General features: G+C 54.5%; 1 protein-coding gene across 2 annotated transcripts in view; it reads left to right on the forward strand.

The window, feature by feature from the left end:
- Positions 1 to 1,035: 1,035 nt before the first annotated feature.
- ABCB9 (ATP binding cassette subfamily B member 9) overlaps positions 1,036 to 23,691 on the forward strand; it is a 28,067-nt gene continuing 5,411 nt past the window's right edge. Inside the window, exons 1-10 of one of the 2 annotated variants that reach the window (XM_035016893.1) lie at positions 1,036 to 1,144; positions 6,332 to 7,011; positions 11,484 to 11,598; positions 12,144 to 12,274; positions 13,191 to 13,396; positions 15,738 to 15,935; positions 17,172 to 17,300; positions 19,458 to 19,646; positions 20,096 to 20,269; positions 23,262 to 23,421. In XM_035016893.1, coding sequence (XP_034872784.1) covers positions 6,417 to 7,011; positions 11,484 to 11,598; positions 12,144 to 12,274; positions 13,191 to 13,396; positions 15,738 to 15,935; positions 17,172 to 17,300; positions 19,458 to 19,646; positions 20,096 to 20,269; positions 23,262 to 23,421 — 1,897 coding nt within the window. In that variant the 5' untranslated portion in view covers positions 1,036 to 1,144; positions 6,332 to 6,416. The remainder of the gene's footprint in view (positions 1,145 to 6,331; positions 7,012 to 11,483; positions 11,599 to 12,143; positions 12,275 to 13,190; positions 13,397 to 15,737; positions 15,936 to 17,171; positions 17,301 to 19,457; positions 19,647 to 20,095; positions 20,270 to 23,261; positions 23,422 to 23,691) is intronic. The other variant, XM_035016894.1, reaches the window with a different exon arrangement.

The following is a 23,691-nucleotide window of genomic DNA, read 5'->3' on the forward strand; positions in this document are numbered from 1 at the left end:
AAAATCTGAACTTTGCCAAATTCTCCTTGAAGAAGGCTGTCCCATGTGAGTGGCAGAGGCTGTTTTAAATTCAGAGTGCTGTAAGCCTTTGACAGAAGGATGGAGAGGTGAGGCTGTATGTTGCCCCACTTGCCACCCCCTCTGACCTTGACCTATTTTCCCAGGCTCTTGGTTCAGGCCACACCCTTCGCCTAGAAGCCTGCTCACCTTGCACCTTTCCCAGAGAGCCCTGCCCAGCTCGGGTAGCCCTGCGTCACTTTCCATGCCCCCACCCAATTTTATTCCTTTATGGCACTTACCACTAAATGAAATTATTTTATGTACATACCTGTTGATTTCCTGTCTCCCCTATTCTGCAAAGGATGGGGGTTTTCCTTTTTTCACACTCAGCCATATTCCTAGCACCCTAGCAATCACTCGGTGTATATTGCTGTTTCCCCATCCCAATCCCTACTATCCTGCTCTATTTTTCTCTATAAAATGTATTCCCTTCCAACAGATATAGTTGACTTATTTATCATATGTATTCCCTGACTCCCTCACTAGAGTGTCAGCTCCAGCAGGGCAGGGATTCTGTTTGTTCACTGTTGCATCTCAACAGCTTAGAATGGCACAAGTCACATAGTAGATGCTGCACAAATACTTGTTGGAAGAAAGAAAGAGAGAGAAAGACAAAGAGGGAGAAAGGAAGGAAGGAGGAAGGGAGGAAATGAAGGAAGGAAGGAGGAAGGGAGGAAATGAAGGAAGGAAGGAAGGAAAGATCATAGCCCCGACCCTCATGGGCTGGCAGGTCGTTCCTCCAGAGGAAAAGACCCAAAAAGAGCTGGCGCCCCCCAGGTTGGGCCTGGGCCCTCCAGACCGGGAGCACAGAGGGGCTAGGGCTAGCTCGGGCCCCGCCCCCGGAGGCCCCGCCCCGCCCCGGAGGCCCCGCCCCGCCCGTCAGCTGGCCTGGGCGCCCGCCCCGCTCTGCTCCGACCTTGCCGCGGCGCAGCGGGGGTGGGAGGCGGGGAGGAGCGGCGGGAGGAGCGGAGCGAGCGCGGCGCGGGGCGCAGTCGCCAATGAGCTGCGCGGAACCTGCGCCCCTGACGACCGAGCCCTCTGCGCCCCCTCCCCACGACTCACCTGGTGCCAGGTAACGTAACAGGTAAGAGCGCGGCGCCCGGGAACCCCGGACGGGTCGTTCTGTAGCCGGGGTGCCAAGCCGGACACGGGCTGGGGGCGTCTGGGTCCCCCTGCCTCAGAGGTGGAGTAGGCATCACTGTTGAAGGTGGCACCCTTCTGGGAGCCTTCTCGCCTCCGCCCCTGTCCCCAGGCGCCCTCGGCCGCAGGTCCCAGCCCCCCATCCCTGCAGCAGCATCCTTTCCACGCCCGCAGGGCGAATGTTGCTTTTTTTTTTTTTAACTCCTCACGCGCCACTGCCTCTTGGAAAATGGTGTGGGCGCCTTTTGGGGAGGATCCTGGGATGGCTGTTCTCCCCCTAGGAACGGATTGGTGCGACTTCCCAGGGCTCCCCACGTTCTACAGCGGCGCCTGCCCACGGATCCTGAGCACCCTGGCTGTGGCAGAAGCCTGGGGGTTCCGACCTGGGCCTGCGGATCTTGGCAGACGTTTCCCCTCGGTCTCCCCCGCTGGTCAGTGGGCTGACGTTCCACACGCATCCCCTTGGCAGTAGGCCTGTGGGTTCCCAGGGGCTCCTCCCTTATTTCTGGGTCTGTGTTAAAACGGGATGCCCCCGTCCCCCACCTGATGTCATTTAGGATAGCTAAGCTGGTCTGACAGGATTTAGTGTCTTCTGCCCTCTGCCCCACCCCCTGGAGATAGGCTGGCCTCCATCCCTGCTTCAGAGGGCAGGTGGCAGGTGACCCGAGGAGGGTAGTAGGAAGGCCACCATAGTTCCCCAGTTTGCCTTCGCCTAGAACCACGAGTTACCTGAAACAACTTTCCCAAGTCTCTGAGAGAGGGCCAGTCCCAGTGTGAGATGTGGTGGGCTGAGCAAGGCTGGAGTCAGGATGGAACAAAGTGGACCCAGCCCAGTCCTGGCGCTATGTCCCGAAACCCCCCAGTGACACCACCCTCCATTGGCCAGTGTTTGCTGAGCAGTGAATGGGCCTTTCCACTGCTGGGCAAATGACAATTTGGGGTGAAAAGTTCACCACGTTAGGAGTGGACCGAACTGCTTGGACCACCTAGGTCCTTGAGGGCCCTTTTGTCGTGGTCCCTGAGTAGCCTGGGCACGTCCCACCCAGAGAGTCAAGTGTTGGGTTTCAGTCCTGCCTTTGCCTATTGTCTGCATGCCACCTAACTTCCCCAGGCCTCCGTTTCCCCATCGGTAAAGTGGGGGTGATTACGTGAGGACCTCCCACAATAGTGGCGAGGATGAACTAGAATGGGAGGTGCCGGGCACTTGGCCCATTGTTTGGCAGTGAGTAGCATGCTGTAAATGGTAGCTGTTACGGTTGTAATAATAATTGTCATTTATTATCTCCTGGGTGCTGCAGACTTTCCTTCCGTGCAGCTGACGGCTGGCAGTGCCCCAACCACCATTTCTACTGAGACTAAAAGCCTTTGGCAGGACCCCCTGTGGGGATGGGGTCACTTGCTAATCCTGTGCCATTCCTTAGCATCTGGGGGCAGGGCGAGTTGCCCCTGTCTTCCCGGGCCATGTCACATCCTGAACAGGGCCTGCTCTGGCCTCTGGCCACCACCTTGTCCTTGTCCCTCGGGCCCCTCTTGTCACCCATGTGCTCACACTTTGCCCTCCAGCTCCACCTGGCTGAGCTCAGCTGCATCCACCAGATCAGGCAGCTGGAGAGCAGGGCTGTGCCTCCAAGCCGCCCGATGGTCCCCATTCTCCCCTCCTCACAGTCTTGACTGGTGGTCTTGTCCCCTTCACCCTCCTGCTCAGGAAATTTTAAAAATAACAGAGTAGCCTGTCCCCACCAAGGGCTGTAACCCGACCCGAGTTGGATTCTGCTCCATCAGAGCCTGGAGTACAAGGACTCAGCCCTTGGGAGTATGGGGCCATGGTGCTATAGCTGCTCTGTCCTCAGTTTGCTGGGTGACTCTAGACAGCCTTCACCCCCTGCTGCTTCTCTGTGCCTCAGTTTCCCCATCCATATAATGTAGTTCAGATAGTCTGTGATGCTGAGTGTGAAACTTTGCTTATACTGGTGAAGATAAACACCCCTTGCTGGTGACTGTCAAATGGGGTTGACATTACCCCAAGCAGAGGGGTGTTGGGAAGGAATGCCCCCAGTGACTGGGAGTGGTAGCAGGAAGAGTGGGCCAGGTCCCTCAGCTGGTGTCTGGCAAATCTGTCTCCTGTCCCACTTCTGTACCCCAGCTCCCTTCCAGGGCCAAGGAACTCCTTGTGCCCACCAAGAGGTGAGCAACAGCCAAGGTGGCTGGCAGGGCCTGGGGGGAAGGCAGTGGCTTGGCCAGGAAGCCTGGTGCGGCGCTGGGCCAGGACCATCCCTCCCTGGGCTCCGACTCACGCTCACCCACTCACTGGCTTCCCAAGGCCTCTGCATTGCAGCAGATAGGAACCTTTGCTGGCAGCCTAGCTGGGGCTTGGGCTGGAGCAAGGGACTGGGCAGGGGGTGACTGTTCCCACCAGCCCTAGCCCTGCTCCCTCGCCTGCCCTTGGTCCCATTCAGCCCTGGCTTCCCTTGGAGGTGCAGCTGCTGACAAGGGCCTTTTCGGGCACTGACTGGAGTCTGCCTGGAAGTGCTGGGCTCTAGGCGGGGCCCAGGCTCAGGGACTGTCACACCCCTCGGTCCTTTCTGCATCTCAGACAGCCCCACCCCCCAGCATCATTAGGGGGTCTTGCCTACCCCTGGAGAGGCTGTTTTGAAGCATTAGGGCTTTGGAACTCCATGGCCTGGGTTCACATCCCAGCTCTGCCACTTCCTACCTGTGTGATCTGGGACAGCTCAGTGAACCTCTCTGTGCCTCAGTTTTCTTGACTGTAAAATGGGGGTAATAGACCCTACCTCACAGGGTTCTTGTGAAGATTCATGTATTTAAATCACATTCATGCATTTAAATCCTTAGATAAACACTCCCTATCAGCACTTGTTATAATGACAAGTGTTTTAGCTTCATAGTTTAGAGCCCAGATTCTGGAGCCAGATAGCTCTGCATTCAAATCCCAGCTCTGCTACTCACCAGCTGTGTGATCTTGCAGAAGTTCATAACTTCTCTGGGCTTCAATTTCTCCATCTGCTAAATGGGGCTGAGGATAGTACAAATCTCACAAGTTGTTGTAAGGATTAAATAAGCAAACACATATAGTGTGTGGCCTATATAAAAGGCCGGGCCTGGGGTTCCTGGCTGGCTTAGTCAGTAGAACGTGTGACTCTTGATCTCAGGGTCGTGAGTTCAAGCCCCATGTTGGATGTGGAGCCTACTTTAAAAATAAAATGAAATTAAATGCTATTTAGAAAAAATTTTAAAAAGTTATATAAAAGACCAGGCCCAGAGGAAGGGTTGTGCTATATAACTATTTGCTTATATTTATTAGGCACCTGCTATGTGCCAGGCCTGCAGTACAGTGGTTGAGAGTTAGGTGCTAGGATCCTTTACATACTGGCCCAAGTCCTGGCTTGGGCCTTTGTTGGCAGAGTGATATGGGGTATATGCTTTTGCCTCTCTGTGCCTCAGTTTCCCCAACTATATATGGGAATATGGAAGCAACTGCCTCATGGGGTACGTAGGATTTCTGTCACTCCAGAACATGAGCCACTAGCCTTTGGGCACCAGAGCTGTGGGGTAGAGGGTCTCTCGAGCTGACCCCCTTCTCAGTCACTACTCAGAGTGACCCCTCCTGGTGTTCCATGCCTCTCCTTTCCACTTAGGGACTCTAGAACTTTGCACATTTTGCAGATGGGATGACAAAGACCCCAGGAAGAAAAGGGATGGACCCCAGTCAAGAGGTAGCACTCAGAGGTACACCCCCAGCCCAGTCCCCGTCCTGCCCTGGATAGGTCCCACTTCCAAACATTGCCACCAGGCCCCCACATCCTGCAGGATTCCTGCAGCTCCTGGGGTCTCCTAGGCACTGGCTTAGTTCCAAGCGGCCCAGTTGGGGGGGGGGGTGCTTTGAACAAAGCAGACATTAAGCTCCAGAAGGCCAAAAGGGCCTAGGTCAGGGGATGAAGGGCAACCTGGGCTGAAGGAAAATATTCTGGAAACTTCCAGGCAGATGTGAAAGTCCCTGGGTTGCTCTAGGGCCTTTGGCCACCCCCCCCCCCCGACCCCAGTCTTGGTCTAAGGCCTGATTTGGGGAGGAGAGAAGTAAACAAACACTTATTATGCACCCACTGTATACAGTGGTAACAATCACAGCCAGGCACTGTGCCCAGAACGGATGTTCATGCACCTGAACCTCATGCTGTTTTAAAAATGAGGAAACGGGTTCAGAGAAATTAGTAGTAGTGCAATAGTCGTACTAGTACTCGTACTAGTTACTAGTGGTAAAAATAGCGACCATTTATTGCACTCTTTGCTTATCTCGATTGCATCTATAAGGTCCTCCAGGTGCCGGCACCCTCACCTCCCTGACCCCGTGGGGATCCCTCAAGCACGTCGGCACCCTCCTCCCCCAGGGCCGCGGCACTGTCTGTTCTACCCGCAGATCCTTTCCCCCCAGATACCCACGCGGTGGACTACCTCACCTCTTTTCAGTCTCGCTCAAGGGTGACCTTCACAGCAAGGTCTTCCCTGGACCCCCTATTTACAACTGCTCTCACCCCCCATTGCCCCCTATTCCCTGTTCCCCATTCTTTTCCCCACAGCCCTTAGCTCTTTTTTTTTTTTAATTAAAATTTTTATTTATTTTGAGAGAGAGCACGAGCAGGAGGAGGGGCAGGGGGAGAGGGAGAAGCAGGCTCTCCTCTGAGCAGGGAGCCCGATGTGGGGCTCAATCCCAGGACCCTGAGGTCATGACGTGAGCCAAAGGCAGACGCTTAACCGACTGAGCCACCCAGGCGCCCCATCAGCCCCTAGCTGTTAACATACTATATCATTTACTTATTGTGTTTGTCTGTCTCTGACATGGGTGTGTCATCTCCACAAAATCAGGGATCTTTGTGTTTGTTCATTGTTAAATCCCAATACAGAGAACAGGGTCTGGCCCACCCAATACCCATTGGTACTCAGGAAACATTCTTTAAATGAATGGGATCCTCACACCAGTCCTGTGAATTCAGTGCTCCCAACATTGCCATCTGACAGATGAGGAGACCAAGGCCCAGAGATTCAAGCCACTTGCTCATAGTCACACAGCCAACAAGTTGCAAACCTGAGCCCCTTGCCCTGTTGCCCCCGATAGGTCTGGCCTCGCCCCCACGGACCATGGCCTTGCCCCCGTGAGCTAGAGCCTGCTCCTCGGCACCTGCCCACCACCAGCCAGCAGAATGCAGCTGTGGAAGGCGGTGGTGGTGACCCTGGCCTTCATGAGCATGGACGTTGGCATGACCACGGCCATCTACATCCTCAGCCACCTAGACCGCAGCCTGCTGGAGGACATCCGCCACTTCAACGTCTTTGACTCGGTGCTGGACCTCTGGGCAGCCTGCTTGTACCGCAGCTGCCTTCTGCTCGGAGCCACCATCGGCGTGGCCAAGAACAGCGCCCTGGGGCCCCGGCGGCTCCGGGCCTCCTGGACCATCATCGCCCTCGTGTGCCTCTTCGTGGGCATCTACACCATGGTAAAGCTGTTGCTCTTCTCCGAGGTGCGCAAGCCAGTCCGGGACCCGTGGTTCTGGGCCCTCTTCGTGTGGACTTACATCTCGCTCACCGCCTCCTTCGTGCTCTGGTGGTTACTGTCCACGGTGCGGCCGGACGCCAAGGCCCTCGAGCCGGGGGCTGGGGCCGAGGGCTTCCCCGGGGAGCACCAGCCCCCTCGTGAGCAGGCATCTGGGGCCACGCTACAAAAGCTGCTGTCCTATACCAAGCCCGACGTGGCCTTCCTCGTGGCGGCCTCCTTCTTCCTCATCGTGGCGGCTCTGGGTAAGTGAGGAGCCAGGGGGCCTGGCAGGCACCCCAGAAAGCAACTTAGGGGGGTAGATATAACTACCGCGTCCTTCCTCTTCAATCTTTTAACATTTCATTCACGTGGTTCAAACATCAAATTGATGTGAAGAGGCAAATATTGAGAGTTTCACTCCTAATTCTGCCTCTGACTACCCTGATCTCCCTGCCGAGGGCTAACTACAGGAACATGTTCCAGAAGCTTCCAAGTGGGTGGGAAACTGCTTTTCTTCATTTCTTGTATATTCTTCCAGGGTTTCCTTCTGGAAACTACAAGCAAAAATGAACCTGTTACTCTCACCACCTCTCACACATTATTTCGTGTCTTGCTTTTACCACTTAACGACGTATTTTAGAAATTTCCAATCAGTACCTCATTCTTTTATTTGGCTGCGTAATAGTCCACTGTGAGGCCATTCCAGAGATTATTTAGTTGGTCTCCTTTTGTTGGCCCGTCAAGTTGTTTCGAGTCTTTTCTCTTAGAGTAAATAACCTAGTTCGTACACATTTCATATAAATGTTGGTGTATTTGTAGGATAAATTCCTGGAAGTGGGATCACTGGGTCAAACAAGGCATTTTTTGTGATGAAGCAGAATATACTAGAGACCGTCAGAATTATGTTGTCTGTGGTAAGAGTAAGTACTGTTTGGTGAAACTTATTTTAGGTACGTGTGCCTACATGTAAGTGTGTCCTGGTTTGTCACATAAAGTGTATTTGTTACTGTGGTTCCGGCCCAAACAGTGTGAAAGTGCTTGCTCAGACAAGGTGGGTGGGAAGGTGACATCTCAAGGTCAAAATTCCATGGGTTCCGGGGGCCACAAGCCCTGGGCATGCATTGCAGTCCTGCTCCTTACCTGGCTGTGTGCTTACAGGCAAGTTATCGGAACTTTCAGAGCCTTGCTTCTGTGAAATGGGGATTGTTAGCATCCCCCATGTTTCATGACGTTGGAAAGCTTGAATAAAACAGGTAGGAGAAGGACAGGTCCGGAGCTTAGTACAATACGCTAAGTACACAGAAATGTTAGCAGTTCTGAGTTGTTACACGTTTAACAGACAGCATCTGGGAGCAGCCCCAAAGCCAGAGTGTTCTCAGAGAGGACAGGCAAGCCCCAGAGCTGACCCCTTTCCTCTCACTATCGACCCTCTGCCCTCTCAGTCTCAAACCCTTGACCTCTGTGTGATTTTATGCAAGTTACTTAACCTCTCGGGGTCTCAGTCTCCTCATCTGTAAAATGGGCATAATAATGGTACCTATCGCAATAGGGGCTTATGAGGTTCAGTGAGTTAATATGAATAAGACACCGCAGATAGCTCCTGGCACCTAGAACACTCCCAGTAGATTTTAGTGGCTGTGAGTACTGGGATGACCCCTTTCCATTTAACCAGATAGTTTCTCCTGCTCATGTTTCAAGGTCCCGATGTCCCCTCCTCCAAGAAGCCCTCTTGAATTATACTGACTGTGATCCTTTATCTGCACCTCAGTTGTAACACTGGTGACATGAAAATCATGCGTCCACTGTCCTGCCCCCCCCTTTGGGCCAGGTCTGACTCATCCCAGGTCCCCCCACAACCTGGTACAGAGGCAGGCTCACAGAATGAATGAACACATGACCATCCTATCTGTGTGAGCAGATGTCACCCACGACCTTGTTTCCCCCCCCACCACTGGGGCCCTGTTGTCAGCTGCTGTGTGCTCGGGGAATACAGATGTCCTAAAATACAGCCAAGCAGAGTCTGCCAGCCTGCAGGATGGCGTCGAGGTTAAGGACTTGGACTCGAGATCAGGCCCCCAACTGCACTGATCACCTGAGACAAGGTTACGGAACCTGGCCAAGCCTCAGCTTCTCATCCCAACAGTGGGGTTTTGTTGGGCTCTTGTGAGTTGGGTGAGCTGGAGCGCGGTGCCGGCAAAAGTAAGTACTTCACACAAGTTAGGGACTATGACTACTGATAATTATTCTCAATCAGCAAGCCTCCAGGTGGGGCCAGCTTTTTCTGAAACCTCATGATCTAAAAGAAAAACTGCCCATTGTGAAAAAAGGTTAGTTTTAGTGTGGAGCATCTCCTAGCACATTGAAATTCTTTTATATGGATTTCATAGCAACCCAACTAGAAAACCTTGGGCAAGTACCTTAGCCTTGATTTCCTCATCTGTAAAACAGGAAGACTGGTGATGCCACACCTATGGGATTATTGGGGGGCATTGGAGACTTGGAAAAGATGAGGGAGCAGATATCCAGGGTAACAATGCTCTAGGCAGAGGGAACAGCCCGTGCAAAGGTCCTGAGGCAGGAAGGGGCCTGGTTGTGAAAGGAAAGGCAAAGAGGCCAGTGTAGCTGGAGCAATGTGTGTGTGTGTGGGGGGGGGCGGGTAGGCAGAAAGAGTAGAAGATGAATTTGGGGCAGTAGCAGGTGCCTGGTCATGTAGGGCACCACTGGCCACTGTAAGGGCTTTGATTTTTACCCTGAATGAGGTGGAAGCCTGAGGAGTGACAAGGTCTGACTTGGGTTTCCTAGGGCCCCACTGTGTGCTGTGTGGAGAACAGACTGATGGGGACAAGGGTGGCAGCAGGGAGAACCAGGAGTTGGCTGAGGAAGTCCAAGTGAGGTTGGAGATTTGAACCCAGGTGGGAGCAGTAGGGGCATTGAAAGAGGTTGGATTCTGGAGATACTGTTGACCCTTGAACAACTCTTAACTACGAATAGCCTACTGTTGACTGGAAGTCTTGCTGGTCACATAAACAGGAGATTAGCGCATATTTTGTATGTTCTATGTATTATACACTGTATTCTTACAATAAAGTGAGCCACGGGAAAGACGTTACTAGGAAAAATCATAAGGAAAATACACTTGCAGTCCGGTCCTGCGTTTATGGAAAAAACCCACGTGTAAGTGGACCTGCGCAGTTCAAACCCCCGTTGTTCAAAGGTCAACAATATTTTGAAGGTGGAGCCCCAGGATATGCCAATGGATTGGAGAGTTTCATGTGATTCTTGTGCGGATTCAACAAGAGTTGGCGCCCATGCTTAGCGCAATGCCTGTTACCCAGGAAGGGCTCCGTAAGTGTCTGTTGTGCTTAATATCGTCATCAGTGTTTGCTGGAGTTGAGCTGCTCTTGGAGCTCGCTGATGCCCTTTTCTTTGCTGCGGGTAAACTGAGGCTGAACTTCAACTCAGGTGGACTCCACAGTGTCCGCAGTGAGAAACCCCATCTAACGGAGGACCGTGGGGACTGAGGCCCTCGAGGCTGCCACCTTGTGGTCCCCGTGCCAAGACCAGCAGAGGGCAGCAGAACCCCACAGAAGGCCTCACTGTCTCACACAGAGTTGGCCAGGATTCATTTGCTGACCCTGACTGAGCGCCTACTGTATGCCAGGTTCTGCCCGTGGAAAGAGCCAGTGACAGTGAGGACAGAGCCTGGTCTGACCACCTTCAGTTCCCTGTCCATCATCCCCACAAAATAACAGCAGGCTTTCTGGGTTATTGGGAGGGAAGGGATAGGAAAGAGCCCCCAAATGCGAGGCCAGTTTGGGTTTGAGTTCTGGCCCTTCCTCTTAACTGCCCTGTGCTGTGTGACCTCAGGCAAATCACCCAGCCTCTGACTCTCCTGTTCACCTCTATGAAATGGGGGTGACGTCCCGCTTGCCCCCTCTCCCCACCCCCCACCCCCCACCCCCAGCATTGTTCTGAAGATACAGTAGTATAATGGGTACGAAGTCACATGGCAAACTCTAAAGCACTTCACCAAAAGGGGCTGGGTGGCCATTTCCAGCACTGCTTGGAACCAGAAAATCCACATCTTCTGAGGTTCTAGAATTTGGACTCTGAGCCCTCTGCCGGCGAGAAGGAAGTGAACTTTGGCCGTGTGGCCCGTTGAGCGTCACCTCACCTTCCAGCTTCATTGCCCTCTTCTGTAAAATGGGGTGATAACAGGACCAGCTGCAGAGCCTGCAGAGGGGACGAAGTCCCGTGGCTTTTTTTTTTTTTTTAAGATTTTATTTATTTATTTGAGAGAGAGAGAATGAGAGAGAGAGAGAGAGCATGAGAGGGGGGAGCATCAGAGGGAGAAGCAGACTCCCCGCCGAGCAGGGAGCCCGATGCGGGACTCGATCCCGGGACTCCAGGATCATGACCTGAGCCGAAGGCAGTCGCTTAACCAACTGAGCCACCCAGGCGCCCCAGTCCTGTGGCTTCTTATGCTCAGGCCTGGTGCCCGTTATTAACAAGACCGCCCCAGTCTGTATAGATTGAATAACCCATGTTTCCTGTGTTCCTGGTCTCTGAAAAGAGGGGGCCTGAAGCAGTACGGGCCCCCACCCCGCCTCCCACCATGGTGAGAAGCAGAAGTTTGCCAGGAGAGAAAACCCCATCAGAGGAGTGAGTGGGACACGTGGTGTGCGGGCTCCCCCCGGCTGCAGATGCCCCCTGAGCCCACCTTGTCTCCTGGCAGGAGAGACCTTCCTTCCCTACTACACCGGCCGGGCCATTGACGGCATCGTCATCCAGAAGAGCATGGAGCAGTTCAGCACGGCGGTCATTGTCATGTGCTTGCTGGCCATCGGCAGGTAGCCGGCTCCCACCCCCACGCCCCCCTCCTCCAGGCCTGCAGCAGGGGAGGGAGGTCAGGGAGGCCCGGGAGATGCCCCTGGTGAGCCTGTCACTCAGCCGGTCATCGTGGTAACCAACAACCAAACTGGCTTAGAACCCGTATCCATTCGATTGAGCCCTGCCCTCAAGTCATACCCTCTTGTCCCTAAAATTGGCTTCAGGCCTCAGGGTTCCCCTTTTACCTTCCCTGGCTGCTCTCCAAACGGGAAACCAGGGACAGCCTGCTGTTCTGGAAGGAAGAGGGGTCTGGCTGGCAGCACTGGGTCCCTCGTCCCTGGTAAACACAACCCCTCTCTGCTCTCATCTTGGGGACTCCAGTTGGGGAACAAGGGAGACTGCGTGGTGGTGCCAGCCCTGGAAAGGGGCTCGAGCTTGGGTCCCTCCCTGTGTCTGCCCTGCAGGGGGCCCACACCTGCCAGCCGCGGGAGGGGGCAGCCGGGTTATGGCTGTTGGTTGTCGCAAGGACGTTGTGCTATATATAACATCTCTTATCTGCAATTAGCTCATTTGCCGCAGGTATTCGGGGCGGCATTTTTACCCTCATATTTGCCAGACTGAACATTCGCCTTCGAAACCGTCTCTTCCGCTCACTGGTGTCCCAGGAGATGAGCTTCTTTGACGAGAATCGCACAGGTTGGTCCTCCCGCGGCCTGGGGTGACCTCTGGTGGGGGGGCCCAGCCGAGGGGGGGGCCAGCCAGGGGGGCGCTTGTCTCATGTCGGGGGATTCAATGGCTGGCTTTTCCTGCTATCCTGTTCAGGATAGAAACGCCCCAGGAGGCCCTGCCTGAGGCCGGGAAGCTGGCCTGCTGGCTGAGGTTTTGGTATGAGCTGTGGCCACTGTAGGAGGACCCTGGCCAGGCCAGCTGAGATTCCTGCAGGAGCCAAGGCCTTGCTTTCCACTGCTGTTTGGGAACCACAAAGGCCAGGACTATCCAAGCCTGTGGCCTGAGAGGCTCAGCTCCAAGGGGGTGTGAGGCGTGGGGTCCAGGGCAGTACAGTGTCAGGCCAAGATCCCAGCTCTGAGACAGACCAGCCTGGGGCCCAGCCCTGGTTCCACCATTCGCTAACTTAGCCCCTCTGAGCCCCTGTTTTCTCCTCTCGAAAATGGGAACAATAGTAGGAGCTACCGTGGGGGAGTCGTGAAACTCTTAGCCCGGCCAAGTGCTGAAAGTTTCTCCTCCCCACAGCCCAGATGATTGTTTCTCTCTGAGGGAAGAGGGGAGTTATCCCCTCTGCCAGTGACAGGGAGGAGAGATGGCTTTGGTTCCGGCGCAGTCAGGGACGGGCCGTGTGGGACCAGCTTCCCTCTCTGGGCCTCAGCTGCCTCCCGCGTACGGTGGGATGTGACGTCACGAGATGCTAGTGACGAGGGCTGGGCTCAGAGCAGCCCTCGAGGGGCGTCTGCTCTTCTCTCCCCTCCCCACCCAGAAGGGAGGGGAGGCCCGAGCTCCGTGGTACCTCTCGGAAGCCCCTTCGTGTCTCCTGCCCGCCCCCCCTCACCCCAGTGGCCCCATTGCCACAGTGGGAACTGAACTGCCTGTGTTCCAGGGGACCTCATCTCCCGCCTCACCTCGGACACCACCATGGTCAGTGACTTGGTCTCCCAGAACATCAACATCTTCCTGCGGAACACGGTCAAGGTCACGGGTGTGGTGGTCTTCATGTTCAGCCTCTCATGGCAGCTGTCCTTGGTCACCTTCATGGGTTTCCCCATCATCATGATGGTATCCGACATCTACGGCAAGTACTACAAGGTAGGCCCCGCCGGGTCCCTGCTGGGGTCTGCGCAGCGCTCCGGAGGGGGGGAGGAGCCTCACCAGGCGCTCGGGGGCGCCCCCCATCCACCTGTGCACTGGGTCATTCAGGGGATCCTTATGAAGCACCTCCTATTTCCAGGCACCAGGATCCATCAGTGAAACCGAAAAGCTTCTGCCCTCAAGGGGCTCATGTTCTAGTGGAAGAGGCAGACGATAGGTAACAGCAATAATAGCGCCAGTATAGAGTATGATGAGAGGTGGTGAGTGCTCAGGAGGAAAATAAAGTGAGAGAGAGAGATGGGGAGCGTGGCGGGTGGCTGCCACTTTAAATCGGTCCTTCTGAGAAGGTGACAGTTGAGCCAGGAGGTGGAAATCTCTGGCAAGCACGTTCCAAGCGGAAGGCAGAACCAGTGCACAGGCCTCGAGGTGGAAATGTGCCCGGTGTGTTTGAGGAGCCTCAGGGAGGCCGGTGGTGCCAGAGCGGGGGTGAGGGGACGTGAGAGGGAATGAGGGCAGGGAGGTGACGAGGGTCAGGCCTTTGCAAGAACTCTGGTTTACACTGAGTGCAGAGTTTGCTCTCTTTCTGTAGAGTGTTGATGCGGGGGTGGCTCAGGCCCCAGGAGCGAGGCCCTCGCCCACGATGCAGCTGTGGGCAGGCTGCGGTCCCCTATGGCCACTCCTGGGCGCTGCCCCTGCCGGGAGGGCTGGCCTGACGAGCTAGACCCCAGCCTCACCCTCCTCCTGCTCCCCACCTTGGTGGGTGCTCCTGAGCCGTAAGTGACTGAGGCTGGGTTTTTTGTTTGTTTGTTTGTTTTTTAAAGATTTTATTTATTTATTTGACAGAAAGAGAGAGACAGCGAGAGAGGGAACACAAGCAGGGGGAGTGGGAGAGGGAGAAGCAGGCTCCCCGCAGAGCAGGGAGCCCGATGCAGGGCTCGATCCCAGGACCCTGGGATCACGACCTGAGCCGAAGGCAGACGCTTAACCAACTGAGCCACCCAGGCGCCCCCTGAGGCTGGGTTTAGACAGGTGCTGGCGGCTCCTTCCCCAGTGACCAGGCCTGAGGGGACAGGGGTCCCCCTGAGCAGGAGAGACCGGCTCAGTTAGAACCTTTGGTGGCCGTGGCCCGAGGCCAGCCCCAAAATGCATCCATTCCCCACAACCATTGTGGTGCCTTCTGGCAGAGCCCACCACCCAGGAGGACCCTCTTCCCCGTGAGTCTGGCCACGGGCCTCTGTTTTCCTCCCGGAGTAGAAAGAGTAAATATATAAGTTGGAGCCATTTCCCTTCCTCTGCTCCCCACCCTGCCCTTCCTGCCTTCCGGCCGGCCCCTTCCAGGGCAGGAAACCCTGGAGCTTCCCCTATCAGCTCCCTGCACACCTCAGGCCCTATCGGTTGGGCGGGGCCTCAAGGAAGCTCTCCAGGTCTCCTGCTGGTACCTGAATGTGTTGAATACAGCCACTGAGTCATCCCCACAAGCCACACACACCCTGCCCACGGTCAGACATGACTCAGGACACAGAATGGCTCCACCTGAGTTACCAGAACACGCTGCATGCTTCCGATGGCCTCAGCGAGACTTGAAGGTCATGGGACGCGCCCATGCATGATCCTGGCCTGGCCTCCCTGGCAACCTTCCTTGATGGTTTGAGAATCTGAGCATGTTAACTATTGCAAGGCCTGAACAGCTCTGCCCAGGGGCCACTTCCAGAACGCTGGTGGGCAGCAGCCTGGTGGTCCGCCACTTGGGACGACTTCTCAGCCATCTATACCCAGTCATACACACACAGTGCAGCCAGATTCAGAGCCCTCCACCACCATCTAGAACTTGGCTAGGAGTTCTGGAATCTCTGTGCCAGTCCTCAGACTCTACCATAATTTAATGTATTTCGATAATGTAAATGACACCCCCTTAATACATGGTGTTTCTTGCATAGTGTACAACCTGAACAACCATCCGGGGCATCCCTGTCTTATACCAGCACGGGATCAGGTGTTGAGGCTCCGTTTCTGAGAGGATTACTAAATACCGTGTTTGTGAATAACCACCTTTAAGTAGTGGAGATGACTTCATGATCAGTCCCCCATCCCTCAGGAGCTGGAACCTCAGGAGCTCACCCCAAGAACCCAGCTAGAGTCTATTCTCTGAGTCTGTCAAATGAAGCTAGAAAGCCATGGGGAAAAATGGGGAGCTCGGTCTTGTCCTTTTGTCCTTGGACTCCGTGCATAGAGCTGGCGCTAACTAAGGGTAGAAAACGCGGAGAGGCCGAGGGGCCGTTAGATGGTGAGACTGTCTGTTTTGGGGTCTCTTCCTTTTTGTCCCCGCTCCTGCCCACAGAGGCTCTCCAAAGAGGTCCAGAATGCCCTGGCAAGGGCCAGCAGCACAGCCGAGGAGACCATCAGTGCCATGAAGACGGTGCGGAGCTTTGCCAACGAGGAGGAGGAGGCGGGGGTATACTCGCGGAAGCTGCAGCAGGTGTATAAGCTGAACAGGAAGGAGGCCGCAGCCTACACGTACTACGTCTGGGGCAGCGGGGTATGTGCCCCCGGCCCGGGCAGGTCTGACTGTCGGGGGGCAGGATGCAAAGATGGGGGGATTCCTTGACCAGGACACGAGCCTTGGTCCCTCCGTGTCAGTGTCAGTCTGGTTGCATTTGACTTTACTCTGTCCCACCTTTCTGCTTGTCTGCAGAGAAATCTTTCTGGAAAAGAATTCACCCTTCCAGTGAATGTCCTCATGGGCACCTCCTCTTTCCCTCTCACCTGGGCATGGGCTGGCTGGGGAAACATCCTTGCCCCGGAAGGGAGTCACCCCGAGGCCAGCAGGACCCAGCCTAGGCCACTGTCTGGCCGGCCCTATGTCACAACCACACACACCCCATTGGAGTGTCTAGCTCACTCCCTGTGGGTGAATCACAGCCCCTCCTGGAGAATGGGGAGCACTTGGAGCCTGTTGCTGTCTGTTGGCCACGTCTGGGAGGTGGGCACATCAGGGCATAGCTGGGGTAGGTATGAGAAGGGTTTGGAGTTTAGGGGGAAGAAGGAGTGGTGATCTACCAGGGGACCAGGGGACAGGACAGGCCACCCCTCAAAAGTACCCAGCCAGAGAGGAGAAGGGGCCCGAAACCCAGCTCAGCTAGCCAAGCCTCTCAGCAATCTGCCTACCTGCGTGAGTGTCTTTTGTCCCTGGCACAAAGGCACCGTGGTCTAACCATCGATCTAGGTCTAACCCAGCCAGGGGCTTGGGGTGGGGAGAGGCGGTAGGAGGCCAGGGTGCCCTGGACACAGCCCCTCCTTCATGGAACCCCTGGTGGGGACAGGAAACAGACCCATCGTCCTGCCCTGCCTGGCTTGCTGTGTGACCTTAGCCAGTGGACTGAACCTCCCCAAGCCATGCTCTCTCCAGTGAGGAGGAGGACTAACAGCTCCCTCCTGGCCTGGCTGAGCGCTGGGGGCTTTCTGGGTATGTGCCAGGGCCTCACAAAGAAAGCCTTGTTCTCCGCCAGGCCCACGGCTCCCTCCAGCTGGGGGCCTTTGCGGGGAAGAAGTCCAGGGCCGGGGAGCAGGAGGGCATGAGTGACAGCCGGGCACCAGCATTTGGGAGGACATCCCTGCCTGGCTGGAGTTTCAGTCTGTGGCCAGGCGAGCACAGCCCACAGCTGCTCGCACCTCCCCCTGCAGCCTGGGGTGGGGGAGGGGAATGGGGGGCATATCAGGGTCCGAGCCAAGGCCCCTGTGACCCAGGTCCCCCTGCCCTTCCCTCTGCCCCCAGCTCACGCTGCTGGTAGTCCAGGTCAGTATCCTCTACTACGGGGGCCACCTCGTCATCTCGGGACAGATGACCAGCGGCAACCTCATCTCCTTCATTATCTACGAGTTTGTCCTGGGAGACTGTATGGAGGTGAGGGGCTGGCTTGGGGAGGGGTTCTGGGGGACCTGGAGGGCTGGGGAAGAGGGATGTAAAGGGGGGAAATACTCCGGGGTCGGACGGATGGGGTATTTCTTTCTAAGTAGGTGGGGGAGAGAACATCATACCAACGATGACAGTAACATTACCAAGTGGCCACCGCAGCTCCATTTACTGAGCAGAGTGACAGGGACAAGGATGTTTCGGGAAATGCCCCAAAGAGCACCGTGAGGGGTCTCAGTACTATGCTACCTCCCATTTCTCTGAGGCTCAGAGAGGTTAAGGGACTTGCCCACCACGTTGGTGGGGGAACCGGGTTCAAAGCCAGACGGGTCTGACTTTGAGGCAGGGAGCTGGGGTGTTCCTGCCCGAGCCGCCCTCCGCCGCTGCTTGAGGCTGCGTCGAGTGGGGGCCTTAACTCCCTGGCACTGCGATGGGCCTCCGGGTCCTCCAGTGATAGAGCTGGGGGTGTGCCTGGGGGGAGGGGGTGTTAGCGCTCCGCATCGGCCAGAGCCACGGCAGCCTGTCATTTGACGCTGCAGTTCTGCCTCGGGGAGCCCCGGCCGCAGAGACACCCACTCCAGTGGGCAGAGGTGTGTGCGCGCTCCGCGGAGCATTGCTTCACATGGTGTAAAGTCCAAGCGTCGTCCAGTGCCAGGGTCAGGGATTGGGCCAACATGGCCCATCCGTGTTCCAGAAGCAGGACGTCTGCGCGATAGAAACTAGGCAGCAGCTACAGATATAAGGCAGATCTGTGGGTACCAGCGTGCAAGGGACCCTGAGATGCGCCACGAAACAATGGGAAGCATCTAATTCCAGTGGCGTGGTTTTTAAATCTCAAAATTATTTATCACGTATGTGCATGTGCTTGTAAATGCACAGAGGAAGGACTGGGAGTATACGGTACGCGGATTCCTGGGGCCACCTGTGGGAGGAGGTGTGAGGGGCACTGCTCCATGGTGCTCGTATCTTAACATCAGTGATAATGTCTTGATATTAATGATAACAGTCCTAGCTGCGCTGGATTCCCCAGCCAGGCCCCTCGGTCATAGCATGCAAGGGCCTGAACTCAGGAGTCGGCTGTGCCTGGGTTCAAGGCCTGGCTCTGCCACGTCCCAGCTGTGTGAGCTGGGGGAAGAGACTTGAGCTCTCTGTGCCTCAGTTTCCTCATCAGCAAAAAACGAGATAATGTTAGAACCTACCCCATAACATATGCAAAGTGCTCAGCAAAATGAGTCGTCATTATCACTCACATTTATGTTGTATGTGTTTTTACCCAAGGAGAATGGATAGCGTGAATTAAGGGCCGTGTTTTTTGGTGTTTTTTTTTTAAGATTTTATTCATTTATTTGACAGAGAGAGACACGGCGAGAGAGGGAACACAAGCAGGGGGAGTGGGAGAGGGAGAAGCAGGCTTCCTGCTGAGCAGCGAGCCCAACGCGGGGCTCGATCCCAGGACCCTGGGATCATGACCTGAGCCGAAGGCAGACGCTTAACGACTGAGCCACCCAGGCGCCCCAAGGGCCGTTTTTAAAACCGAAATTTAAAAATGCTGTGGCAGCCGAGAGAGGAATTCCGTTCAGAATTCCTGTTCTGCCACATTCTGGCTGGTTCGTTTAACTACCCTGCCCTTCCGTTTCCTCCGCTGGGGGGTGGTAACACCCACCGGGCAGGATGGTGGTGAGCTTTAGCTATACTGACCACGAGGCGCTGGGCTCCTAATGTGTTCCCACGAATGGCTCAGTATTGTTGTTGGGGTTTTTTTAAAGATTTTATTTATTTATTTGACAGAGAGAGAGATAGCGAGAGCAGGAACACAAGCAGGGGGAGTGGGAGAGGGAGAAGCAGGCTTCCCGCGGAGCAGGGAGCCCGATGCGGGGCTCGATCCCAGGACGCTGGGATCATGACCTGAGCTGAAAGCAGACGCTTAATGACTGAGCCCCCCCAGGCGCCCCTTGCTACTCTCCTTTTGTCAGTGTTGTCATTATCTGCTTTACTACTGGGGGGCCCCGGCAGTGTCCTGCACCCCCCCCCCCAGAATGGTTGCTGTGTCCCTGCTCTCTCTGCACCCCCTTCATCTCTCTGGCCACCATGGGGGTCCCAGCACTGGGGTGTCACTGGGCCAAGAACTTGTGTCTCCTCTCCCCGCAGTCCGTGGGCTCTGTCTATAGCGGCCTGATGCAGGGAGTGGGGGCCGCTGAGAAGGTGTTTGAGTTCATTGACCGGCAGCCAACCATGGTGCATGATGGGAACTTGGCCCCTGACCGCCTGGAGGGCCGGGTGGACTTTGAGAACGTGACCTTCACCTACCGCACTCGGCCCCACACCCAAGTCCTACAGGTAAGAGGGGTCCCCTAGGCCCGCCCACATCATCCCTTCCCTCACAGTGTAGCCAGGATCACGTAAGGCAGAGTCCTTGTCCTCGTGGAGTTTGGCTGGAGTCAGGGAAGGCAGATCATTAACAGAGCATTCCAGATACTAAGTGCTAGGAAGGCAGTAAATCAGGGTGGTGTGAAAGGGGTAGCTCATAGGGGTGGTGTTAACAGTCAAGGAGGGCTTCTCAGAGGAGAGGACATTGGAGCTGGGTCCTGAACAAGGAGAGGAGGCACCCAGGCCGTGGAAATGAGCATCCAAGTCCTGCCAAATCCTAGAAAGGAGAGCATTCCAAGGACTGGCAGTGCCCAACCAAGGCAAGGGAGCATGGGTGGGCTGGGAAGGGTGCCCGCCAGTGTCCGAGGCCAGAGCATCTGAGCCAGCGGCCCCACACGGAGTCCACCTGTTTCTTGCAGAATGTCTCCTTCAGCCTGTCCCCAGGAAAGGTGACCGCACTCGTGGGACCCTCGGGCAGTGGGAAGAGTTCCTGCGTCAACATCCTGGAGAACTTCTACCCCCTGGAAGGGGGCTGCGTGCTGCTGGACGGGAAGCCCATTGGCGCCTATGACCACAAGTACCTGCACCGTGTGGTACGTGAATGGGCCTCTGTTGTCCTCCTGTGCACTTTGTCCAACCTTCACCCTCGTGAGCAATAACGCAGGTGCAGAGAAGTGATATAGGTAAAAACAGGCTCAGAGAGTTGCACCTGCACACCAGCACTCAGGTCAAGAAACAGAACATTCCAGCACTCCTCCACCCCGTGTGTCCCTTCTCTTCCGCCCAGAGGCTGCATCTCCCTGACTTTGATGATCTTCTCTTTCTTTCCCTCAGTTTTACCATCGCTTTGTGCCTCCCCGAACAGCAGAGCTGTGTTTTGCCTAGTTTTGAACTTTATCTGGCTGGAATCACAGAGCTTGTGTTCAGATGGGTCTTGCTTCTTCCGCTCAGCCTTATTTGTGAGACATCCACGTTGAGGCTGTGGTCGTAGTTCATTCATTTTCGTTGCTGGGTGATAATCTACTGTGTAAACATGTCATAATCTATGCATTCTGCTCTTGATGGAGACTTGGGTTGTTTCCTGTTTTTACCATTACCAGTACTGACATAGACAATTTTGTCCACATTTTCTGGTGCACACGGGTACGTATGTTCTCCCAGAGTGGACATATATGCCGGACTTTAGTAGCTACTGTCACTAGGGTGGTCGTACCACTTTACATTCCCACTAGCAGTGGGTGAGAGTTCCAGTTGCTCCACATTTAAGTCGTCTCTAGTACTCAAAAGAGGCTTATTCATGACCATACAGTTTTTGGTAATCATTTCAGGAAGGGATCCTCAACACCTGATCCTGTGCTAGCATAAGAACAGGGATGCCCTGGGGGGCACCTGGATGGCTCAGTCGTTAAGCGTCTGCCTTTGGCTCAGGTTATGATCCCAGGGTCCTGGGATCGAGCCCCGCATCGGGCTCCCTGCTTAGCGGGGAGCCTGCTTCTCTCTCCCCCACTCCCCCTGCTTGTGTTCCCTCTCTCGCTGTGTCTCTCTCTGTCAAATAAATGAATAAAAATTTTTAAATATTTAAAAAAAAAAGAACAGGGATGCCCTGGATGGTTGTTCAGGTTGTACATATAACAAGAAAAACCAACTATCAAGAAGGCACCATTTCCATCATCAACATACGTTAAATTACAGGAGAGCCTGAGGGTTGGCACAGAGATTCCAGAACTCCTAGCCAAGTTCTAGATGGTGGCAGAGGCCACACATTGTGATATATGCCTACCCATCTGCATATAACCAGGTGTAGATGGCTGAGCAGTGACCCCAGGTATGTGATGAGAACGCTGCTGCCCAGCAGAGTTCTGGAAATGGCCTTTAGGCAGAGCTATTCAGGCTTTGCAATAGCTAATATGCTCAGACATGTAATATTTTTAGACAGTTAATATCCTCAGTGCTGATCTTTTGCCAGCTGCTGAGTGCATACGTAGAGGTAGTTCACAGAGGTCTTCCGCATTTTCCTGATGACCAAATATATCAAGTACTTTAACATACGGTTCAGTACTTGGATTTCCTCTTTTGTGACTACCTTCTCTTTAGTTCAAATTAAAAGTTTTAATTTTCATAAGCCCCAAACAGTAAAATGCAACAATCTAACCACATTCCCATATATTCAGAGAATTTTGTAATTACGACGTGAGAGCTCCCCTCCATCTCACCTTTTAAATTCCACTCCATGGAGGTTAACTGGTGTTAGCAATTTAGTAAATATCCTTTCCAACCTGTTTCCTATCTTTATATAAATATATTGATAAGTGAAGGTACATATATAAGTTTTTTGCTTTTTTGTTTTTTTTAAAGAGAGAGAGAAAGATAGACAGAGGGAGAGAATCCCAAGCAGGCTCCACGCCCAGCACAGAGGCTGACGCGGGGCTCGATCTTATGACCCTGAGATCATGACCTGAGCCAAAATCAAGAGCGAGATGCTTAAACGACTGAGCCACCCAGGCACCCCTACATATATGTTTTTTTTAACAAAAACAGAATCATGGTGTTTGTGTGTGTGTGTGTGTGTGTGTGCATATTTGATTTAGTGGATACACTGTGATTATTAGTCAAGCCCCAATTTATGAAACTGATTTTTTTTCTATTTACAGTGTTGCAGTGATATCTTCCATAATATTTTTGTAGGCTACATTCCTAAAACTGGGATCATGGGACAAGCTTCTTTAAATTATTCTCTCTGGGGGCGCCTGGGTGGCTCAGTCATTAAGCGTCTGCCTTCGGCTCAGGTCTTGATCCCAGGGTCCTGGGATCGAGCCCCACATCCAGCTCCCTGCTCTGCGGGAAGCCTGCTTCTCCCTCTCCCACTCCCCCTGCTTGTGTTCCCTCTCTTGCTGTGTCTCTTTGTCAAATAAATGAATAAAATCTTTTAAAAAAAATAAGTTATTCTCGGGCACCTGGGTGGCTCAGTCGTTAAGCGTCTGCCTTCGGCTCAGGTCATGATCTCAGGGTCCTGGGATCGAGTCCCCAGGAAGCCTGCTTCTCGCTCTCCCACTCCCCCTGCTTGTGTTCCTGCTCTCGCTCTCTCTCTCTCTGTTAAATAAATTTAAAAAAACTTAAAAAAAAAAAATAAGTTATTCTCTCTGGAGGGAGGGGACACCAGGGAGGCCCTTATGGCCTGGGGGCTGCTGTGGCCTCTTGTCTTCTGGTGTGGACAGACTGACTCACATTCTACATTCTCTTTCTCTCTCTCCACCCCCCACCCACCCCCGTTCCCGCTGCCGCCCCAGGACAGGGGCAGACAGCAAGCTCTCTTAGAGGTCAGGGAACTTGGCTTAGCCCAGAGCGGCCAGCTTAGCTGGCCCCAGATTTTTGGTCAGGGGAAGCTGAGGGCTTGTGCAGAAAGTGGACTCTTGTTTTTGAAGGAGAGAGGCAGCTGACGTTATTATAGCAGCCCAGCGCAGGCCCTGCTCAGATTTCAGACCCAAGACCCCTGGCGTCAGGCGGGCCTGGGGCTGGCGAGGTTCCCGGTGACAGCTGGACGGATGCATGCCCGGCCTCTCATGCCCCATCCTGTCTCCCACACAGATCTCCCTGGTGAGCCAGGAGCCAGTGCTCTTCGCCCGCTCCATCACAGACAACATCTCCTACGGCCTGCCCACCGTGCCCTTCGAGATGGTGGTGGAGGCCGCACAGAAGGCGAACGCCCACGGCTTCATCATGGAGCTCCAGGACGGCTACAACACAGGTACATGGCCCGGGAGCGGTGGCACCACCCCGCCCGAAGGTCCGCCCTCGGGGATGGGACCCTCCGAGAGAAGCATAACTCTCTGCCAGTCGCTCTTTACTATTTCAGGTGAAACTCACTTGACATTTAGTACCTTTACAGTACTAGGTAACCAACCACCTCTATTTAGTTTTAAAACATTATTATTATCTGTTATTTTTTTTTAGAGAGAGAAGGCACGAGCGTAGGGGAGAGGGGCAGAGGGAGAGGAAGAAACAGGCTCCCCGCTGA

The sequence above is a fragment of the Mirounga leonina genome, unplaced genomic scaffold (genome assembly GCF_011800145.1).
Source record: "Mirounga leonina isolate KUSES-001 unplaced genomic scaffold, KU_Mleo_1.0 Mir_171, whole genome shotgun sequence".
NCBI classification, from domain to species: domain Eukaryota; kingdom Metazoa; phylum Chordata; class Mammalia; order Carnivora; family Phocidae; genus Mirounga; species Mirounga leonina.